The sequence below is a fragment of the Nelumbo nucifera genome, chromosome 1, assembly GCF_055504915.1.
Source record: "Nelumbo nucifera cultivar China Antique chromosome 1, China Antique-T2T, whole genome shotgun sequence".
NCBI lineage: Eukaryota > Viridiplantae > Streptophyta > Magnoliopsida > Proteales > Nelumbonaceae > Nelumbo > Nelumbo nucifera.
Window position 1 is genome coordinate 1,883,657 of NC_142649.1, and position 18,772 is coordinate 1,902,428.

The following is an 18,772-nucleotide window of genomic DNA, read 5'->3' on the forward strand; positions in this document are numbered from 1 at the left end:
ACGGAAACCGACCCGACCCGACTTAGTAGTTAGTTCCTAGTTAATAGTTACAACCTACTTAGTTCCTACTTAACTAAGTTGTCTCTATCCTAGTTACGATCTAACTTAATTTCTAGTATTTTAGTTAGGAATGACATTAATGGCAAGTATTGTAAGACAACTAGACAATGAATTTTTTTGGAAAAGTTTAAAGAAAATAATCAAATGATCCTAGTTTATATGGTCTTTTACATCAAATAGGCGACCAATTACAATTAGAATTAGGTGTATTTTTTTACTTAGATTATAAGGTTTTTGAAATATACAACTTCAGTCTTCTTTCTCTAATACAGTTTGACTTTCTATTTTCTCAATAACTTCTATTCTAACTTTGTCCGCCCCCCTTAGCCTCTAAACTCAAGCACAATCTCTAATACAAATTGATTCTCAAGAATAAAAAATTTGAAATTTCAATTTATTACCATGGTTGAACTTAGAGCCGAAACCGACCCAACCTAACTCAAACCAAACAGGTCGGTTTTGTTTAACACAGGATCGGTTTCGATTTCAATTTCAGGTAACCCGACCAGGTCAGGTCAGTTGGAAAAATCTCAGTGAACCAACCCATCATGACCCGTGAACAGCCCTACAAGACTTATAAAGATTTCTTTATCTTTCCCTTCATTTCCCTACTTTTTCCTTCAAACCAAACATAGCCTATGGGATTCGGATACATCAAAATTCAGATCGGGTCGGATACACCACACGGAATCCGATCCGCTTACGGCCCTATTTTGTCCCAACTTTTTCAGTCGGTCCCAATCCATTTACTATTTGACAGCTCTCCAGCTGCTGGATAAAGACAGATATCCACATACCATTAGTGTCCACTATCCACATATACATATTCTAATTCTCACGGGTTCGACCAAACCCGGTTTGATTAACTCTAATCATACGGCGTCTATCTTGATTCTTGAATAGTGAAGACGGGGGATCTGGACCAGTGGTGCATGCATCAATGTTCAAATGAAATGGGTGCTAGTTAAACCCGGTTGTAGTGAACCCGGTTTGTTGTATTAAGAAGGGGTGAAATGTGAATCACGGATGGATCTGGCCCACCTCACCTGAACCACTTTCCCCTAAACAGCACAAGTACACTCTCTCTTCTCTCTCGATTTCATCGATTAGACTGTCGTCTCCTCGCCGTCAAAACTCATAACACAGGCAAGCAAGACGGAGAGAAGGACTTCCCCAAACCCTTTCTCTCTCCTTTTCTCCTTGGAGTTTGGAAATTGAAGCGCTCGTGTTGCTTCTGTCAGGGAAATGGCGTCTTCTCTTCCGGCAGCCTCAGCAACGGCAGCAGCTGCGTCTGTAACCAAACCCACCTCTTCATCCTCCTCCTCTTTACCTTTTCCGGCACGTCATTGTTTGCACCCCAACCCCAAGGCTTCATTCCCTCCCTCGCCCAAGTTAAAGCTCCAGCTTTGTTTCAAGGTAATCATATCTTTGATTTACTTTTCCTAAGGCCTAAGGTTTCTGAGATCGATCTGAACTTTACCTCGCCCTTTCACTTGATATAGACGTAGGCGAGGTGGGATTTTAGGGTGGGGTTTAAATTTGGTGATCCAAACTTGTGCATCTGACTTATCTCCTTGTAGAATTTTCTGAGTTCTGGTGGTATGCCTTTTCATTTTTTAGTGTTTTAATAACGTTTGATTTCATAGAAAAGAGATGAAACTGCTACTTCTTTGATGATTCTAATAATATTTTGGATCATAAGAGAAAGATAATGGATTTATAAGGACTCAATGTAGTAATTGTAAATGACATCTGGTGGAATAATTGTATATCGAGGAAACATAAATTTAGACTATGCTGCCAATAGTATTATTCTCTGGAATGTCTTATCTGGAAATTAACATATATTATTTGAATGCTTTGGAGGTAAATTCGTTAATCCCTGCCGCAATTTGGTCATGCCGTGTGTTAAAACGCTTCTGTTGGTTTCATAATGATGAAAGTGATATCTGCATTGCAGGCTCTGCACTCTAATCGGAACCACTCCACTCCGTTGAAAGCCCAATTGAATGAGGTAAGGTTCTTCATTGATTTTCATTAAGAATCTTCTTTCCGTTTTTTGTTCCTTGTGGGACTTGTTTCTAGAGCTATATATTGTATTCAAGGTTGCTGTGGATGGATCATCTAATGCTGTGGCAACTCCTGAAAATAAGTCAAAAATCCCACCAGTGGAAAAGGATGATAATCCAGGAAATGAATTATCTCCATCAGCTTTGGCCACAGAAACGTCAATATCTGAATTTATAACTCAAGTTTCAAGCCTCATCAAGTAAGAGATCCATTTGCTTCTCCTTGATGTTCTCTATCTAGCATTTAATTCCGGAAAAGGTTGGTCTTGATCATATATACATATATGTATGCCTGTCTTATAGGCTTGTAGATTCTAGAGATGTTGTGGAATTGCAGTTGAAGCAACTTGATTGTGAGCTGATCATCCGTAAAAAGGAGGCCTTGCCACCGCCACCTTCTCCTCCAGTGGTTATGATGCAATCTCCTTATTCACCAGCAGCCATGCCATCAGCTTTTCCACCAGCACCACCTGTAGCTCCCCCAACACCTTCTGCCCCTGGTTCTTCAACGTCAACTCCTGCACCATCTCCATCTGCTTCTAAATCAGCCAAGTCGTCTCTTCCATCTCTTAAAAGCCCTATGGCTGGAACATTCTACCGTAGCCCAGCACCTGGTGAACCCCCATTTGTTAAGGTGATTATTCTTTAATAGGGTGTGTTTGAAATTTTGAATCATGAAATTAGTGATGTAGGGATTGAAATTGCATGCCAAAATGCTAATTGTAGGCATTTTGATGTTCCCAATTAATATGAACTAGAATGTCCATGGATTTCCAATTTAAGAATTGGGTTATAAATAAACCCACGATGACCCCTCTCAAAAGAGAAGTAATAAGATAGAAAAGTTATAGTGATAAATAAGAATAAGACTATTATATTAAAAAAATAAATGCAATCATACTTTACCTTCATTCAAAAAATAAATAAATAAGTAAATAAATAAGAAGTAGAGTATTATATTTAATAATGATAAGATATCTCAAATCATATTATTATCCAATAAAAATTAACTATATTTAAATGAGGATCTATAGTGGTTTAACTCATAGCATCGTATGACTTAACAAATATATAGTAACAAGAAAATAGTAAAGTATCCTTTATTTTGTTTTACTTTTTACAATCTAAAGAAGAAATACAAAACATAACAACAACAACAACAACAATGATAATGATGATAATGAAACAATAATGGAAATAGTAGTAGTTGGAGAAAATAAGTGATAATTTTCTAACTAATCACATTATGGCAAATTAATTATTCAGTTAAAATGGTTTAAACATTTTGATCTATCCTCGACTAAGTGAATCAATTCTTCTGTGATGCCCAAACAATGAACTTTCAATCCATAGGAATTCCAATACTTGGACATTCAAACTCTTATGCAACTGAATTTCCATGTCAATTCCAATTTGCACAATCCAAATACATCGTTAGATTTTTTTTTGGAAAGGCACTTCAATAATGCATTCTCTTGTCAGGTCTACATAATTTTTTCTTTTCTCTTGCCATTCCTCAGGTTGGAGACAAAGTTACAAAAGGGCAGATCCTTTGCATCATTGAAGCCATGAAATTGATGAATGAAATTGAAGTAATGCCGCTATTCTTTTACTTTCTGTTATAAAAGTTCTTTTTAATAAACTGTGCTATTAAAATTTGGTTCACCACACATAGAGCTTCTGCTCCTTATTCTAACATTGCTAATTTTTTTCTTTCCCTTTTCTCTTTTTGGCTCATTTTGTAATGTCATTGGCTAAGAATAAGAGGATATGCAAGTAGCATAGACAAAATAATAGCACTTAATGCACGATCTGACACACAAACACAAGCATATGAAATAAGGATTGTATGCCTAGCAAAGAAAATGCTAGGGATTTTTATATAGTTGGAATGAAGTTTAAAGGTCAAAGCTCAGCATAGGCTGAAAGTTAGTTGAGAAGGTGAAAATGGTGAGCAAGTAAACACTCTAAAAGGGTAAGCTGGAATTTTGAGATACTTTGCTCATTGCTTATCCATTTCTTCTTTAGTGCTTGTGACAAATCATTTGGAGAGAAACGTTCTGGCCTTCTGGGTACAGTTTTATGGAATGTTTGGGTCTTTGGGAAGAGTAGGCTGCCAGGGTTTCTCAGAATAGGCAAGGGCAGTCCAGGCAGTGACTAAATCGGTCACTATTGGAGTGGTCCATTGGGTACAAGCACTAGACAAGGGCTGAAGACAGACTTGATAATTAAGGAGTACTTCATGTGGTTTCAAACTCGAAAGAAATTCTATTCAATTTTGAATAAGGTTAATAAATTTAACTTTGGTTAAATGTTGAGTGAGAGTTTATATTATTTAATGAAGTTTTGGGATTTTATTCACTTATTTTGCTCAAAATTAGAACTAGTATTGGAACTAATAAAAATAAGCAAATACCATAATGCATATATAATATAAATTAAAAACATGAATAAAAATAAGAACTTTGTCAAAAAAATTCACCAAAAATTCTGGAACAATTTCTACATGCACCGAGTGGTGAGTAGTTCAATACTCTCTCTCTCTCTCTCTCTCTTCTAGTGTGATAACCTGAGTGGTGTGATAAGGTCTTGCTACCATGTTAAATAAATAGTTATTATTTAAGATCTGAGTAACAACATTAATTTGATACGTGTGACATCATTTCTACAGGCTGATCAATCAGGTACAATAGTTGAGATCCTCGTAGATGATGGCAAGCCTATTAGCGTGGACACTGTATGTTTTCCCCAGAACTCCTTGTTTGTATTGTGACACATTTTATATGCATGTAGGTTTTCAAGTTATCTTGACTTTGCCCTATTTTTCCCATCTTTGCAGCCACTTTTTGTGATCGAGCCATAGAGTTGATGACTATAGAAGGGGGCAGGTGAACTAAATGAGGGGGGTTTGAGCTATTTTTCTTGGTAATGTAGCAAAGTTGTTTAGGTATGTTTTCTTATGGATAAAATGTTTTGCCTGGAATGAGATGGTAGGTAGAGATTAAGATTTAGTAGTTTAGGTATGTTTTCTTGTGGGTTGAGATTTTCTTTTTTATTTAAAATATACAACTAGAAGGAATTCTATCATAAGTTATAACTAGCTGACAGCCCATGCAAAGCACAAACAGAGAACAGGAAGTGAATGATTAAAAATTGGGACACAAAATGCCTGATCGAGACCATGCGTTTTTTATTTTCACTCTGTTACAGGGCAAAATCTATAGATTGTTTTCATTGATACATGGGAGATAGTAAATCGGATGGTCTGTACCTTATTCATAAACGCTGGTTCATAATGTAATTCAGTGTCAAATGGGCTGCATAATACATCTGTCAACAAAGTTGTCAGCATTTTGATTTTGGGATGTTCATTGATTCAGATTGTGTATGTTTTAATAACTCGGACCAGACCGGATGGCCGGATCATTCAATCCGGGAACCAGAGGACATTCTGGTTTTCTTTTAAACCCCGGTTTTCATATTATTGAAAAACTAAAAGAACCTATAAAAACTCGGCAGAACAGTTGAAAACTGGTTAGGTTTCAACGATCCAATTGATTTATGATGTAGTGCGATCTAGCTGCTCCCAGCTGGAGGTTATCTGGCTTCTAAACGGACGGTGGACTGAACCTACAAGGAGAGAACCTGGGGATGCTAACCCGGCGAGGTTGCTCCGATGCTTAAGTCAGTAGGCTAGTAGCGAGCTAATATTGCTTTGAAAGTAGAGAGCTTGAGAGCAGGAAAATCATGCATACCTTGCACCCCCGGGGGGTGGAGTCTTTATATAATGAAGTCCTCGTGGGTTTTGCAGAGCGGTTCCGGGATTTTCGTTACGATGAGAGAGAGATAAGGCTTACCGTTACGAGGCATGATCCCGCGAGGCTCGGAATCTGATGGCGAGATCTTCGGGGTTGCCATGTAGTGGTCTGTCAATATCACCCGAGTTACTTCTCTTTAGATCCGACCTGGGGCGAACGCCGAAGTGCCTTGGGATCAAGGTGGTCTTGATATGACCTTACACCGAGGTGAACTCATCCCGAAGTGGTTCGATTCTCTGAGCTTGATATGTTGTGGACTTGGCATGTCGGGCTGAGCTGTCGTCTTACTAGTTAGGTCGTGTCCACATGTTCCCCTATTACTATGTTGGGCTAAATTGTCCTTCATTAATTGCCCTCACTCCTCCAATCGGGGGTCCCGACTCGGTGCGGGGAGTTCATGACGAGTCTAGGTGGATTTGGCACGAGGTCTAGGCGGTCTGTCGAGCGGATCAACTGGTCGGACCTGTTTGAACATCTGGTTTAACCAGACGTAGCCCAGGTCGCGTTGGGTGTACGTGTGGACGTCATGCTGTTTATGGACTCTACGGATGTAAAAAACGTGCTTAACCGATTTTGTCCTCGGGCGTCGTGCAATCGGTTTTCATGAGAGCCGTTGGATCAAGCAAATCTTAGCCGTTAATCGCCTCGCGGTGAACTATAAATAGGGGGTTGAGGGACCCCACTTCTTTGCCAAAAATTTTGTGATTGAGCTCTCCCGAGGTTGTGTCGAAGTCTTTCAACTCGCTCTTTCTTTGTATTCTGAGGTCGTCCTTCTCTTGGTGAGTTCGTGTTTTCCTTAGTTTGTTCTCCTTTGTTTTTTAATCATGTCTAGCTCTAGTATAGATAGGCTCTTAGGTGACTCTAGCGAGGTCGGGGGCGCCGAGGTGCAGTCCATGGCCCTTGTTGGGGAGGTCAGCTCGTCGCTGGGCGACTCCCCTCTTTGGGTTTTAGAGGGAACTTCTCTACCTGAAGTTGGGCCATCTCGGCCTGGCGAGCCCGAGGCACGGGAGGAGGGACTGACCTTTAGGACGGAGGTCCCATCTTCTTACCGGGGTCGGGATCCGGACGACTTCGGTCCTTCTATCTTGACCTCGGATAGGTTAATGTATTTAGTAGCTCGCTATCGTCTTCCCGATAGCCTAGTCTTTAGTGTTCCTCTAGGTCAGTATCCTTGGGCTCACGATCCTTATGAGCTTGTGGTTTTTGAGGAGCAGCTCGCTGCCAGGCTACGCTTCCCGCTCCACCCCTTCATTATAGAGATAGTCAAGTTTTTTAACATCACCATCGACCAACTACACCCGAACTCTATCCGGAACATAGTAGGCACCATCTCCCTGTTCCATGAGTACAACCGACCTCTGTCCCTAGACGTTTTCAGTTTGATCTGTTCGATCAGAAAGAATTCCGCTTGTCTGCGCGGGGACGTCAGACAAAGTTACTACATCTCTCATCGGCTCGGGTTTAAAATCCTGTTCGGCAGCCCAAACAAGGTTCCGGCCTGAAAGATGAGGTACTTCCTTGTCCGAAATCCTGAGGGATGGTCTTTTCCAACTCATTGGAGGGTGGCTATCAAGGATCCCGACGTAAGTTTAGATGCGGAGACAAGGACAGTTATCAACTTTTGGAGGGACCTCGGCCTGGAGATGAAAGATTTCTTGGCCGAGGAGAAGCTTGTGCGAGCTGGGCTGAGCCCTCCTAGTAGGTCTCCACCTCGACTTTTATTTTAAGGTTTTCTTTAGTTCGCGACTAACCCTTTTTCTTACTCTTACAGTTACCATGCCAGAGGTTGATGCTAAGGACCTTCTCAAGTGCTTTCAGAGAGGGAAGAAGAGGAAGGCTTCAAAGAAGTCTCGCCGGGAGGCCGATCCTTCTGTCCTCGCCCCATCCGAAGTCCTTGCTCCGGAGCCGATCTCTACCGAGCTTCCCAAGGAGGAGGTCCACCCTCACGAACTCCTTGAGGAGGAGGTCTGCCCTCAACCCCTTACAGTGGACTTGGACGAGGACCAGGAGGAAGACCTTCAGCCTCACGAGCCGGAGAGCACTTCCGCGCCCGAGCCTGAATACCCCAAAGAAAGCATAATGACACCTCGGCTCGGACTGCTCAAGAGCAAGGGTGCCGTCTTTCCTGCCGAGGTCGCGAAATGGGCTGATATGCCTACAAGCCAGCTCGGAGGCCGGGCTGCCAACTACTGCATGGTGGTAAGTATCTTACTTTACATTTTATTTCCTTGTCAAATTTTCAAACGTACTTACCTTGGTTTTCTTTACCAGGTGAAGACCCCTCGGCTCGGACTGCTCAAGAGCAAGGGTGTCGTCTTTCTTGCTGAGGTCGCGGAATGGGTTGATATGCCTACAAGCCAGCTCGGAGGCCGGGCTGCCAGCTACTGCATGGTGGTAAGTATCTTACTTTACATTTTATTTCCTTGTCAAACTTTCAAACATACTTACCTTGGTTTTCTTTACCTGGTGAACTCCACCATTCATTCGTTGGTCTACCAGTTCGAGGTCTTCCTGAAGAGAGCTCGAGAAGCTGAGGAGAAGGCGCATAAACTTTATCGCGAGCTGGACATAGCTCGAGGTGAGGTTCTTCGGGCCAAGAAGGGAGTTCGGAGCCAGCAGGAGCTGATCATGGCCATGACCGAGGAGAAGGCGAAGCAACAAGAGCTGATCATGGCCATGACCGGGGAGAAGGTGAAGCAACAGGAGCTGATCTCAGCAATGACCGAGGAGAAGGCGAAGCTTCAACGAGAGATCGAGAATCTTGAAGCAATGATCCAAGAGCGAACTGAGATCTTCGAGACCGCCATCCAAGAGGAGCGAGCTAAAGAAAGAAGCCACGCCATTGACCGCTTCAAGGAATCCTCGAAGTTCCACAATCTCCAGGTCGAATATGGATTGAGCTCCTATCTTTCTGGCTTCAAGCTGTGCAAGTATCTAATGCGGCAGAAATTCCCCGATCTTGACCTCAGAGTCATCTCTATGTCTGACCTTACTCCCGAGGTGGCGGAGGCGGCTAACGAAGAGCCCGGCTCATCTGAAGAAGAAAGTGACGACAAAGTCCAAGAGGCGGGCCCATCGGGTCAAGAGGACGCGGAGGAGCATATGGAGACCGACCTGCCTGGCAGTCCGCATGCATGATCTTGGCTTTTTCTTCTTTTTACTGTTTGGATGTACACCCCGAGGCCACCGAGCTCGGGTTATAATGAGATCTTTGTACTTAAAATCTTTTCATCAATGAAATACAAACTTTTTTTGACTAATCCTTGTGCAAAAATATTCTAAGTGTAAATGACCCCCGATCTAGCGATTTAAACCAGATAGAGGTAGGAGTAGGTTTATAGGTTATCCTGAATTGTCGAGTTACCGAGCTGGACAACAAGTAAGGATACTCAAAGAAAAATTTTTCTATGTGGTTGTCACCCCGAATTGTCTATTCGAACTAGTAGTAGGGGTAACTTCACGTAATGTACACCGATGTGAGCGACATTGCAGGGTATATACCCGACCTGTCCGCGCACGGGCTACTTACTTAGATGTCGGTTGTCCCTAACGGGGCCCAACCTATTGTTATATGCCGAAGTGGGCTAGACATCGTAGGGCTTATACCCGAGCTGTCTACGCCTTAGGCATTAGAGGTACTTTGCCTATGCCGAAGAGGCGACTAGGACTTATTTGCCCATGTCGAGGAGGCGACTGGGATTTGTTTGCCCATGCCGAAGAGGCGACTGGGACTTGTTCGCTCATGCTGAGGAGGTGATTGAGAGTAGTTTGCCCATGCCGAAGAGGCGACTGGGACTTATGTGCTCGGCGCTTTAGTCCTTGGACTTCTGGGAGTGACTCGTAGTCCGGTCTCCAGTTTGGCAATCACAGGTAGTACCACCTTAAGTTGCTGATGTTCCATGCTCAAGGTACCTGTTTTCCTTCTAGGGTTTCGAGCTCATACGTACCTTCCCCGAGTACCCGTCTTACTCGGTACGGAAGTGCCGTTTCTTGACCCGGGCGTTATAGTACCGAGCCACCCTTTGCTGGTAGGCTGCAGTCCGAATGTATTCTAGGTCTCGTACTTCTTCCACCAGGTCGAGGTTGGTACGGAGCTCGTCGTCGTTTGCTTCTTCGTTGTATGCCTCCAAGCGTAGTGTAGGCACCTCGATCTCGGGTAGGATTACCGCTTCCGTGCCATAAGTGAGGTTGAAGGGGGTTTCACCCGTGGCGATCTTAACGGTGGTTCGGTAAGCCCATAGTACACTGGGCAGCTCATCTACCCATAGTCCCTTAGCTTGGGCTAAGCGGGCTTTTAGTCCATAGAGTATAGATCTGTTCGTGACTTCTGCCTTCCCGTTTGCCTGAGGGTGTGCCACCGAAGTGAAGTTCTGCTGTATCCCATCTCGGTGCACCAACTCTGGAATTCCCCGAGTACCCGTCTTACTCGGTACGGACCTTCCCAGTTTGGTCCGAGCTTACCGACACCAGGCTCAGGAACAATGACTTTCCTGAGAACTAGGTCGCCAACACGGAAGTGCCGTTTCTCGACCCGGGCGTTATGGTACCGAGCCACCCTTTGCTGGTAGGCTGCAGTCCGAATGTATTCTAGGTCCCGTACTTCTTCCACCAGGTCGAGGTTGGTACGGAACTCGTCGTCGTTTGCTTCTTCGTTGTATGCCTCCATGCGTAGTGTAGGCACCTCGATCTCAGGTGGGATTATCGCTTCCGTGCCATAAGTGAAGTTGAAGGGGGTTTCACCCGTGGCGGTCTTAACGGTGTTTCGGTAAGCCCATAGTACACTGGGCTGCTCATCTACCCGTAGTCCCTTAGCTCGGGCTAAGCGGGCTTTTAGTCCATAGAGTATAGATCTGTTCGTGACTTCTGCCTTCCCGTTTGCCTGAGGGTGTGCCATCGAAGTGAAGTTCTGCTGTATCCCATCTTGATGCACCAACTCTGGAATTTGGTATCTTCAAACTGCTTACCGTTGTCGAAGATAAGCACCCGAGGTAGCCCGAAGCGGCATACTATGTTCATCCAAAAGAAATTTTGTATACTGTGGGCTGTGATTGTTGGTAGGGGTTACGCTTCCTCCCACTTTGTGAAGTAATCCACTACTACTACCAGGAATCTCCTCTGTCCTGTCGCTGGCGGGAATGGGCCAAGAATGTCGATTCACCATTGTGCGAAGGGCCATGGGCTGGTGAGATACTTCATGTCCGCAGTAGGTCGGTGGTGGATGTTGGCGTGCCTTTGACATTTATAGCACTTCTTGACAAGCTCGAGTGCGTCTACCTTCCTTGTGGGCCAATAGTACCCCTGCAGCAGCGCTTTTTGGGCAAGAGCCCTATCACCCAAGTGTCCGCCACACAAGCCTTCATGAGTGTCGTGAAGAACGAGTTCGGCCTCTGAGGGTCACAAGCAACGCAAATAGGGGAGCGTGAAGGATCTCCGGTACAACCGCCCGTCTATCATGACGTACTTGGCTGCCTGGCGCTCTACCCTTCTAGTCGCGTTGCGATCTGCAGGGAGGGTCCCGTGTAGCAGGTAGCTCGCGAGTGGGTCAATCCAGCTCGGCTCTGCTTGTGCAACAGGAGCGACCTCTTCTGCCCCCCCGAGAATGCTGGGCCGGGGTAGGTTCTCTATATACACGGTCCTCATGGTGTTCCTACTTGTGCTGGCTAACCGGGACAAGGCATCGGCCTCAGCATTCTCGGACCTTGGAATCTACCTGATGAAATAGGACTAGAAGCTGCGTAGAACTTCCTTGACCTTGGCTAGATAAGCGACCATGGTGGGGTCGCGAGCTTCATAATCACTGGTGACCTAGTTGACCACGAGTTGGGAATCACTGTAGATGACAATGTGTTTAGCTTGCACTTTGTTCGCTAGAGTGAGCCCGACTACCAGTGCTTTGGAGGACAAAGGAGATGACTCGGAGAGGAGGGGAGCGGTTTTTGTGGCTTCCGAGCTCGCCTCCTCTTTACCTTTAGGCTGCTCAGGTTGACTAGGTCCAACGAGCTGGCTTGGAACTACAGTTCGATGTGCCTTAGGACGCCGCCTTTGCTGCTTCTTGACTGGCTCCGCATTGGTGCTGCTGACCTCAGTGTGGTCGGGTAATGTCCTGGCACGGAGTGGTTCGAACTGTTGTGAACGGAGGGGCCTCGCTTGGATTCCGCGGCCAGAACCCCAAACCGGTTTCCTGCAAGCGAACCTTCATGATGCAAGGGCCAAGGTGAAGTAGCTCTGGCGGGCTGAGTGTCTCCCGGCCTGTTCACGTTCTACGAAGCGGGAGGAGTAACTTGCCTTTCCCTCCTACTGCGGGATGAGACCTGGCTCCCAAGGGGATGCTGAATCTGGGAAGTCTCTCCCCGGCGAGGAGGGCGAGTGTTCTGACGACGGGACTGTGCTGCCGGATGCCGAGGTGGAACCGACTGTTAATTCTACTACAGCGGTGGGAACTACTGCTAGTAAATGTGGTGTAAAACCTGTTGCTGGTAGTGCTGAAATTGTTGGACCTGTTGCATTTGGGCTTGAATAGCCTGCACGCAGTGTACCAGGTCGTCGAGCTGATGCTGTCCGACTCTAGGGGGAACCACAGATGGTTCAGCAAAAGTTGCACCCACTACAAGAGGGAGTGGGGCATTCACTGGCACAGTTGCATAAGGTACGGTCAGCGTCGGGACCCCACCCGTGGAAAGCGGAATGGTGATCTGACCGATGTACACGGTCGGGATCTGAGGTTGCCCCCCGGAGACATTCATCTCATTATTTTGTCTGGCGTTGCTGGAGGATGCCATGGATTATGGGCTTGTGATTCTTGGTGGAAAGAGGCTTTTCATAGCGCTTCCCACAGACGACGCCAATTGATGTAGCGCGATCTAGCTGCTCCCAGCTGGAGGTGATCTGGCTTCCAGATGGACGACGGACTGAACCTGCAAGGATATCAGAGAACCTGGGGATGCTAACCCGGCGAGGTCACTCCGATGCTTAAGTCAGTAGGCTAGTAGCGAGCTGATATTGCTTTGAAAGTAGAGAGCTTGAGAGCAGGAAAATCACGCATACCTTGCACCCCTGGGGGGTGGAGTCTTTATATAATGGAGTCCTCGCGGGTTTCGCGGAGCGGTTCTAGGGTCCTCGTTACGATGAGATCCGTTTCCGTGACAATGGGGGATAACTGATAGGGTTTATCGAGCCCGCCCGAACTGGACGGGAGGGAGATAAGGCTTACCGTTACAAGGCGTGGTCCCGCGAGGCTCATAATCTGATGGCGAGATCTTCGGGGTTGCCATGTAGTGGTCTGTCGATATTACCCGAGTTACTGCTCTTTAGATCCAACCTGGGGCGAACGCCGAAGTGCCTTGGGACCGAGGTGGTCTTGATACGACCTTACACCATGGTAAACTTGTCCCGAGGTGATTCGATTATCCGAACTCTAAATGTTGCGGACTTAGCATTTAGACTGACCTGTCATCTTACTAGTTAAGTCGTGTTCACGTATCCCCTGTTACTAGGTCGGACCAAATCGTCCTTCATTAATTTCTATGACCCGCCTGGGTCACTAAATCCACACAAACCTTAAAATGTAAATGGGAAGATTCAAACGTGAAATCTCAAGCGTACATATATAAGTGCCAAACCATTAAGCTATAGCTGTCATTCATTTTATACTTCTTTGTGTATCTTTATATATTGTATGATTAAAGATACAATAATACTTGCATTTTCAATTGAGATATGTTTAAAATTTTACTTTCACCATCAACTGTTACTTACATGTGAATTATAAATCATAAAATGTATTATCTGTATTTTTTCCAACTCATGGGTAAACTGTTTGACGCATGAACCAGCAGGAATCCCGGTTTTGTGTCGGGTTCGAGTCTTAAAACACTGATTATAAGTTTATAACAATGAGTTCTTGGGCTTGATACCGGGTTACCTACAAAGCGAAATAAATTGATTGATGAGTGTTGACTGTTGAGTAGTGAATGGTGATACAACCTTGCTTTGCAAATTTAATTTGTTGATTTTGTTCAATTTTTTGAAAGCATACTCGTGTTCCAAGGATTCAGGTTAAAAGTCTAAAATTAAATGGTACAATTTTGACCGTTAAATGCACCGAAGGACCTTCTTCTATGCGAAATAAGTCAATGGATGCCTCCAAGCATTTAATAGAAGCTCATGTCTGAAAGTTAAAGCATCACAGGAGAGTGACAGTAGAGCAACTACTAGCTCATGTGTGAATGTATTATAATTGCATCTTTAAGCACTGCAGAGATAAAAGAAACAGAGGCTAGAGGCTATATTCGATTTTTTTTTTTGGTACAAAAAAGTGAAAGCTGGAGACTATTGTTCATCTTGTAGCTGTAACTAGTAACAGTCTGAATTCGCCCATCACTGAATGTTCTCTTGATTTGATTCGAAGGCTTCACGAATATTTCCAATACACAAGGTATCCACAGGAAAGCAATGTGTCCTTTATATTCTCAGTTGATAAATACAGGCAATAGTTTATTTGACTGATATGTATCTTGCCATGATAAGAATTATAGAGCCGAATGTCCTTCAAGCCCCTTATAGCTTGTAATGTTCAATATTTTCTTCATGGGGCAGTGATGATAACTCTTCTTCATAGCTATGTCTTCCAATATGGTTAGGCCCCTTTTGGCTGTTGGGGCCTAACAACACATGCTGTTGAGAATGGTTTTAGGGTGGACAAATTCACCAATTCACGCCCATGTCTATGTTTAGGGTTAAAAAGAAATAAGGGGCAATTACCATTTTACCCCACTCTATGGTAATGTATTATTCCCAAAAATGTTTTCAACATCAAAGACTATTGGCCCCCAATAGTCAAAGTTTTTCCTCCCAAAATGATCTCCTAAACCCACAAATGGGGCTGGCAATTTTACCCATTTGATCCATCCAACCCACTCACTTGAAATCCACTCATTACCACCCATTTGAGTAGTGGGTCAATATGGGGCGGGTAGCCGATGTGGGTTACGGGAAAAGGATTATGGTGGGTTGGGTTAAGGGAACCCATTGGGTCATCAGTTAGGTCTAGGCTTCAAAGGTTAGGGTTGTAAGCTTATAATTAGGAGATTGAAGCTGCCTTTATTTTTGCTTGGGATAATAGCATATAAGGGCAACTTTTGGGCCCTAATATCAGTAAAAGTAATATTTAAAAAAAAACTATAATATTAATAAATGGCAGAATCATTGTTCATCTTCTTCCTCTTGTAGTCTATTCAGGTTAAAAGTCTGTTAATGCCCTTTGATGTAGCACGATCTGGTCACTCCTATCTGGCAGGGGCCTCGCTCCTAACTAGCAACGGACAACACCTGAGAGGGAGAAGAAGACGAAGGATTCCCGGAGAGCTCACCCGGCGGGAACACTCCGAAGCTTAAGTTAGAACTCGGCGGAAAACTGGGAGAGTTGCGAAGGAATAAATGCTAAGAGTGAAGATGCGCGATTTTCGATTACCTTTGCCCCTTGGAGATCAGGGCCTTTATATACTGATGCTCTGTCAAATTGGGTGTAACCGCTTCTGATTCTCTGCTACAGCCATTATTCACCAGGCTGATTCGATTGGTGCAGGTATCCGTCGCAGAGTAGGTCCTGTCAGTTGAGAGACATTATGCAGAGCTGGCGTGCACGACGCCGCCTTACGTGAGACATGGGTGCAGTCCTCTGGACTGGCAGGTGCTGTGCCGCCGGACTAGACACGTGGGAGCAGTCTGACAGGCACGGTCTTGTCGAATAAGAAGATTCCCAAAGACTCCGGGTTACTCAATAGCGAGCTCCTTTGTAGCGAGCTGTTCTGCTGGGGTTTCAACGAGCTCATTACGCCAAGTTGTGATCAAGCTGTCATGCTGAGTTGTCATTTACGTCGAGTCATATCCACGTGTCCCCTGGTTATGAGGTCGGGTCAAATCACCCTCCATCAAATGCCCCTACTCCTCGGGATATGGGTCTTGCTCTAGCGCGGGGAGTTCATGAAATGACGGGTGGATTTGACCCACAATTCAAATTACTTTGACTGACCGCGTGTGGTTTTCAGCTTTTTCGGGTGCCAAAAAATGCGCCAAACTGCCTTCAGTTTTAGAAGATGTGCGGTCGTTTTTATTGCGAGCCGTTGGATTCGCTTCAATCGGAGCCGTTGGCTTTTGGGCACAGTGGCTATAAATAGAAGGGTCCCATGCCTCATTTTTTTTACGCCAAATTGCCTTGCTTTCGGTTTTGAGGTTGTGCCTTTGCCTTGTTTGCTCGAGCTATCCCCGTTCGCGTCGCTTTCTCAGTTCATTTTTTTTCTAGTGAGTCCCCTGTCTTGTCCAATAATGTTTGGGTACTCGTGGGACGGTAACCAGGGCGAGGTCCCTACGAGCTCGGGGGGAGCTTGGGGTTTCCCCGAAGGGCGGTCTTTGGAGGCTCGGGAAGCCTCCGGTAACTTGGCTTCCACTACCCGGGGTCGGATAGCTTCGACCCTTCCTCCATGTCTATGGAGAGACTTTAGGCCCTAGTCTTTCATTACAACCTTCCCAGGGATCTTATTTACAGCCTCCCATCCGACAACTATCCCTGTGAACACGATCACGACGAGATCGTGATTTTTGAAGAGCAGCTCGTGGCTGGTCTCCGACTCCCTCTACACCCTCTGATAGTGGAGGTTCTTTTCCACTTTAATGTCACCATAGACCAACTGCACCCGAACTCTTTTCGGAACTTGGTGGGGACTATTTCCCTGTTCTTTGAGTATTGTCTTCCTCTTTCCCTTGACACCTTTGCTTCTATACTGTTGATCAAGAATGCCTCCCCCGAAGCCCTCCAGAAAGGCGCTCTTATTACTTTTCCCCCCGTTCGGGCTTTAAGCTCCTCCATGAGCTGCCTAACAGGATCCCAGCTTGGAAGCGGGGTTATTTTGTAGTTCGCAACCCCGAGGGGTGGCCCTTTCTGACCCACTGGAGGGACGCCATTCAGGATCTGGGCGTTGACTTGGACCCGAAGGTTCGGGAAACGATGTAGTCCTGGGCGGGGGTCGGCTTTCTCTGTTCGGATTACTTGGCTGAGGACAAGCTCGTGCAGGGCGGCTTGAGCCCCGGTAGGTTACCTTTAGGTTGCCTTTTTTTTTTTTTTGCGAGCTGGATTAATGCCTTGTGATTCTTGCAGCCAACATGTCTGGTGTGGATGCACATCGCCTGTTGTCGAGCAACTAGAAGCGTAGGGCGAAGAGGTCGCTCCTCGACCAAGCGTCCACTTTTGGGAACTTAGTGGCTGGTGCAGCTCGTGGCTGGTCTCTGACTCCCTCTACACCCTCTGATAGTGGAGGTTCTTTCCTACTTTAATGTCACCATAGACCAACTGCACCCGCACTCTTTTCGGAACTTGGTGGGGACTATTTCCCTGTTCTTTGAGTACTGTCTTCCTCTTTCCCTCGACACCTTTGCTTCTATACTGTCGATCAAGAATGCCTCCCCCGGAGCCCTCCAGAAAGGCGCTCTTATTACTTTTCCCCCCGTTCGGGCTTTAAGCTCCTCCATGAGCTACTCAACAGGATCCCAGCCTGGAAAAAGGGTTATTTTGTAGTTTGCAACCCCGAGGGGTGGCCCTTTCTGACCCACTGGAGGGCCGCCATTCAGGATCCGGGCGTTGACTTGGACCCGAAGGTTCGGGAAACGCTGTAGTCCTGGGCGGGGGTCGGCTTTCTCTGTTCGGATTACTTGGCTGAGGACAAGCTCGTGCAGGGCGGTCTGAGCCCCGGTAGGTTACCTTTAGGTTGCTTTTTTTTTTGCGAGATGGATTAATGCCTTGTGATTCTTCCAGCCAACATGTCTGGTGTGGATGCACATCGCCTGTTGTCGAGCAACTAGAAGTGTAGAGCGAAGAGGTCGCGCCTCGACCAAGCGTCCACTTTTGGGGCCGCCGAGTTCGAGGCTGCGGACCCAGCCTTTGTTCCGCAGCCGGAGGTCCCACCTGTGCCGTTCGAGGGAGTAGCCGCGGAAGGCGGTGAAGAAGAAGAGGTCCCACCCGAGGAGCAGTACCCTCCGACCGCGCGGTCTGACGCCACCATCTTCCCACAATTTCCTAAGGCGGCGGAGGACTTTAAAGAGTCCCAGTAGTTCCATGACCTCTGGTGTCCGCCGCAAGGTCGCAAGCAGCATGGATAGGGGAGTGTGTAAGATCTTCGGTACAGCTGTTCATCTTTTATGACGTATTTGGCCGCCTGACGCTCTACCCGCCTGGCGGCATTACGATCCGCAGGGAGGGTCCCGTGCAGTAGGAAGCTCGCGAGCGGGTTGATCCAGCTCGACTCTGCTTGCTCGACAGGACCGACCTCCTCTACCCCCTCGAGAATGCAAGGCCGAGGCAAGTTCTCTATGTACACGGTTCTCATGGTATTATCACTAGTGCTGGCTAACCGGGATAGGGCGTCGGCCTCAGCGTTCTCAGATCTCGGGATTTGCTTGATGAAGTGAGACTGAAAGTTGAGCAGAGCTTCTCTTACTTTGGCTAAGTAGGCGATCATGGTTGGCTCGCGAGCTTCATATTCACCTGTAACTTGGTTGACCACGAGCTGAGAATCACTGTAGATGGCGATGCGCTTGGCTTTCACTTCATTTGCTAGTGCCAGCCCGGCTATTAACGCCTCATACTCCGCTTCATTGTTGGACGCCACGAACTCAAAGTGTAAGACAAATTCCAGTTTGACCCCGCTTGGCCCATTCAGAACGATTCCAGCTCCGCTGCCCTGCTGGTTGGACGAGCTATTTACGTGAAGAATCCTGGGCTCCTCATCCCAGCTCGGGTTTGATCTAATTAGGAGAGAAGTCGCCCTGGTTGCT

General features: G+C 46.1%; 2 protein-coding genes across 2 annotated transcripts; both read left to right on the forward strand.

Moving 5' to 3' along the window:
- Positions 1 to 1,096: 1,096 nt before the first annotated feature.
- On the forward strand, positions 1,097 to 5,091 carry CAC1 (chloroplastic acetylcoenzyme A carboxylase 1). Its single transcript, XM_010247653.3, has 7 exons — positions 1,097 to 1,476; positions 2,021 to 2,074; positions 2,166 to 2,329; positions 2,433 to 2,763; positions 3,650 to 3,721; positions 4,801 to 4,866; positions 4,969 to 5,091. The coding sequence occupies exons 1-7, from the start codon at positions 1,306 to 1,308 to the stop codon at positions 4,990 to 4,992; spliced, it is 882 nt and encodes a 293-aa protein (XP_010245955.1). The 5' UTR covers positions 1,097 to 1,305; the 3' UTR covers positions 4,993 to 5,091.
- A 540-nt stretch (positions 5,092 to 5,631) lies between these two features.
- On the forward strand, positions 5,632 to 14,339 carry LOC104589358 (uncharacterized). The gene is made up of 4 exons (XM_010247654.3): positions 5,632 to 7,645; positions 7,719 to 8,146; positions 8,219 to 8,341; positions 8,447 to 14,339. Exons 1-4 carry the CDS (start codon positions 7,453 to 7,455, stop codon positions 9,083 to 9,085), a joined length of 1,383 nt encoding a protein of 460 aa, XP_010245956.2. The 5' UTR covers positions 5,632 to 7,452; the 3' UTR covers positions 9,086 to 14,339.
- Positions 14,340 to 18,772: the final 4,433 nt, after the last annotated feature.

Excerpts from the sequence above, each read along its gene's own strand:
- LOC104589358 (XM_010247654.3), top strand. The coding sequence starts at position 7,453 with ATGAGGTACTTCCTTGTCCGAAATCCTGAGGGATGGTCTTTTCCAACT. Across the intron at positions 7,646-7,718 it reads AGCTGGGCTGAGCCCTCCTA|TTACCATGCCAGAGGTTGAT; the intron begins GTAGGTCTCCAC and ends TTACTCTTACAG. Across the intron at positions 8,147-8,218 it reads CTGCCAACTACTGCATGGTG|GTGAAGACCCCTCGGCTCGG; the intron begins GTAAGTATCTTA and ends TTTCTTTACCAG.
- CAC1 (XM_010247653.3), top strand. The coding sequence starts at position 1,306 with ATGGCGTCTTCTCTTCCGGCAGCCTCAGCAACGGCAGCAGCTGCGTCT. Across the intron at positions 1,477-2,020 it reads AGCTCCAGCTTTGTTTCAAG|GCTCTGCACTCTAATCGGAA; the intron begins GTAATCATATCT and ends TCTGCATTGCAG. Across the intron at positions 2,330-2,432 it reads CAAGTTTCAAGCCTCATCAA|GCTTGTAGATTCTAGAGATG; the intron begins GTAAGAGATCCA and ends CCTGTCTTATAG.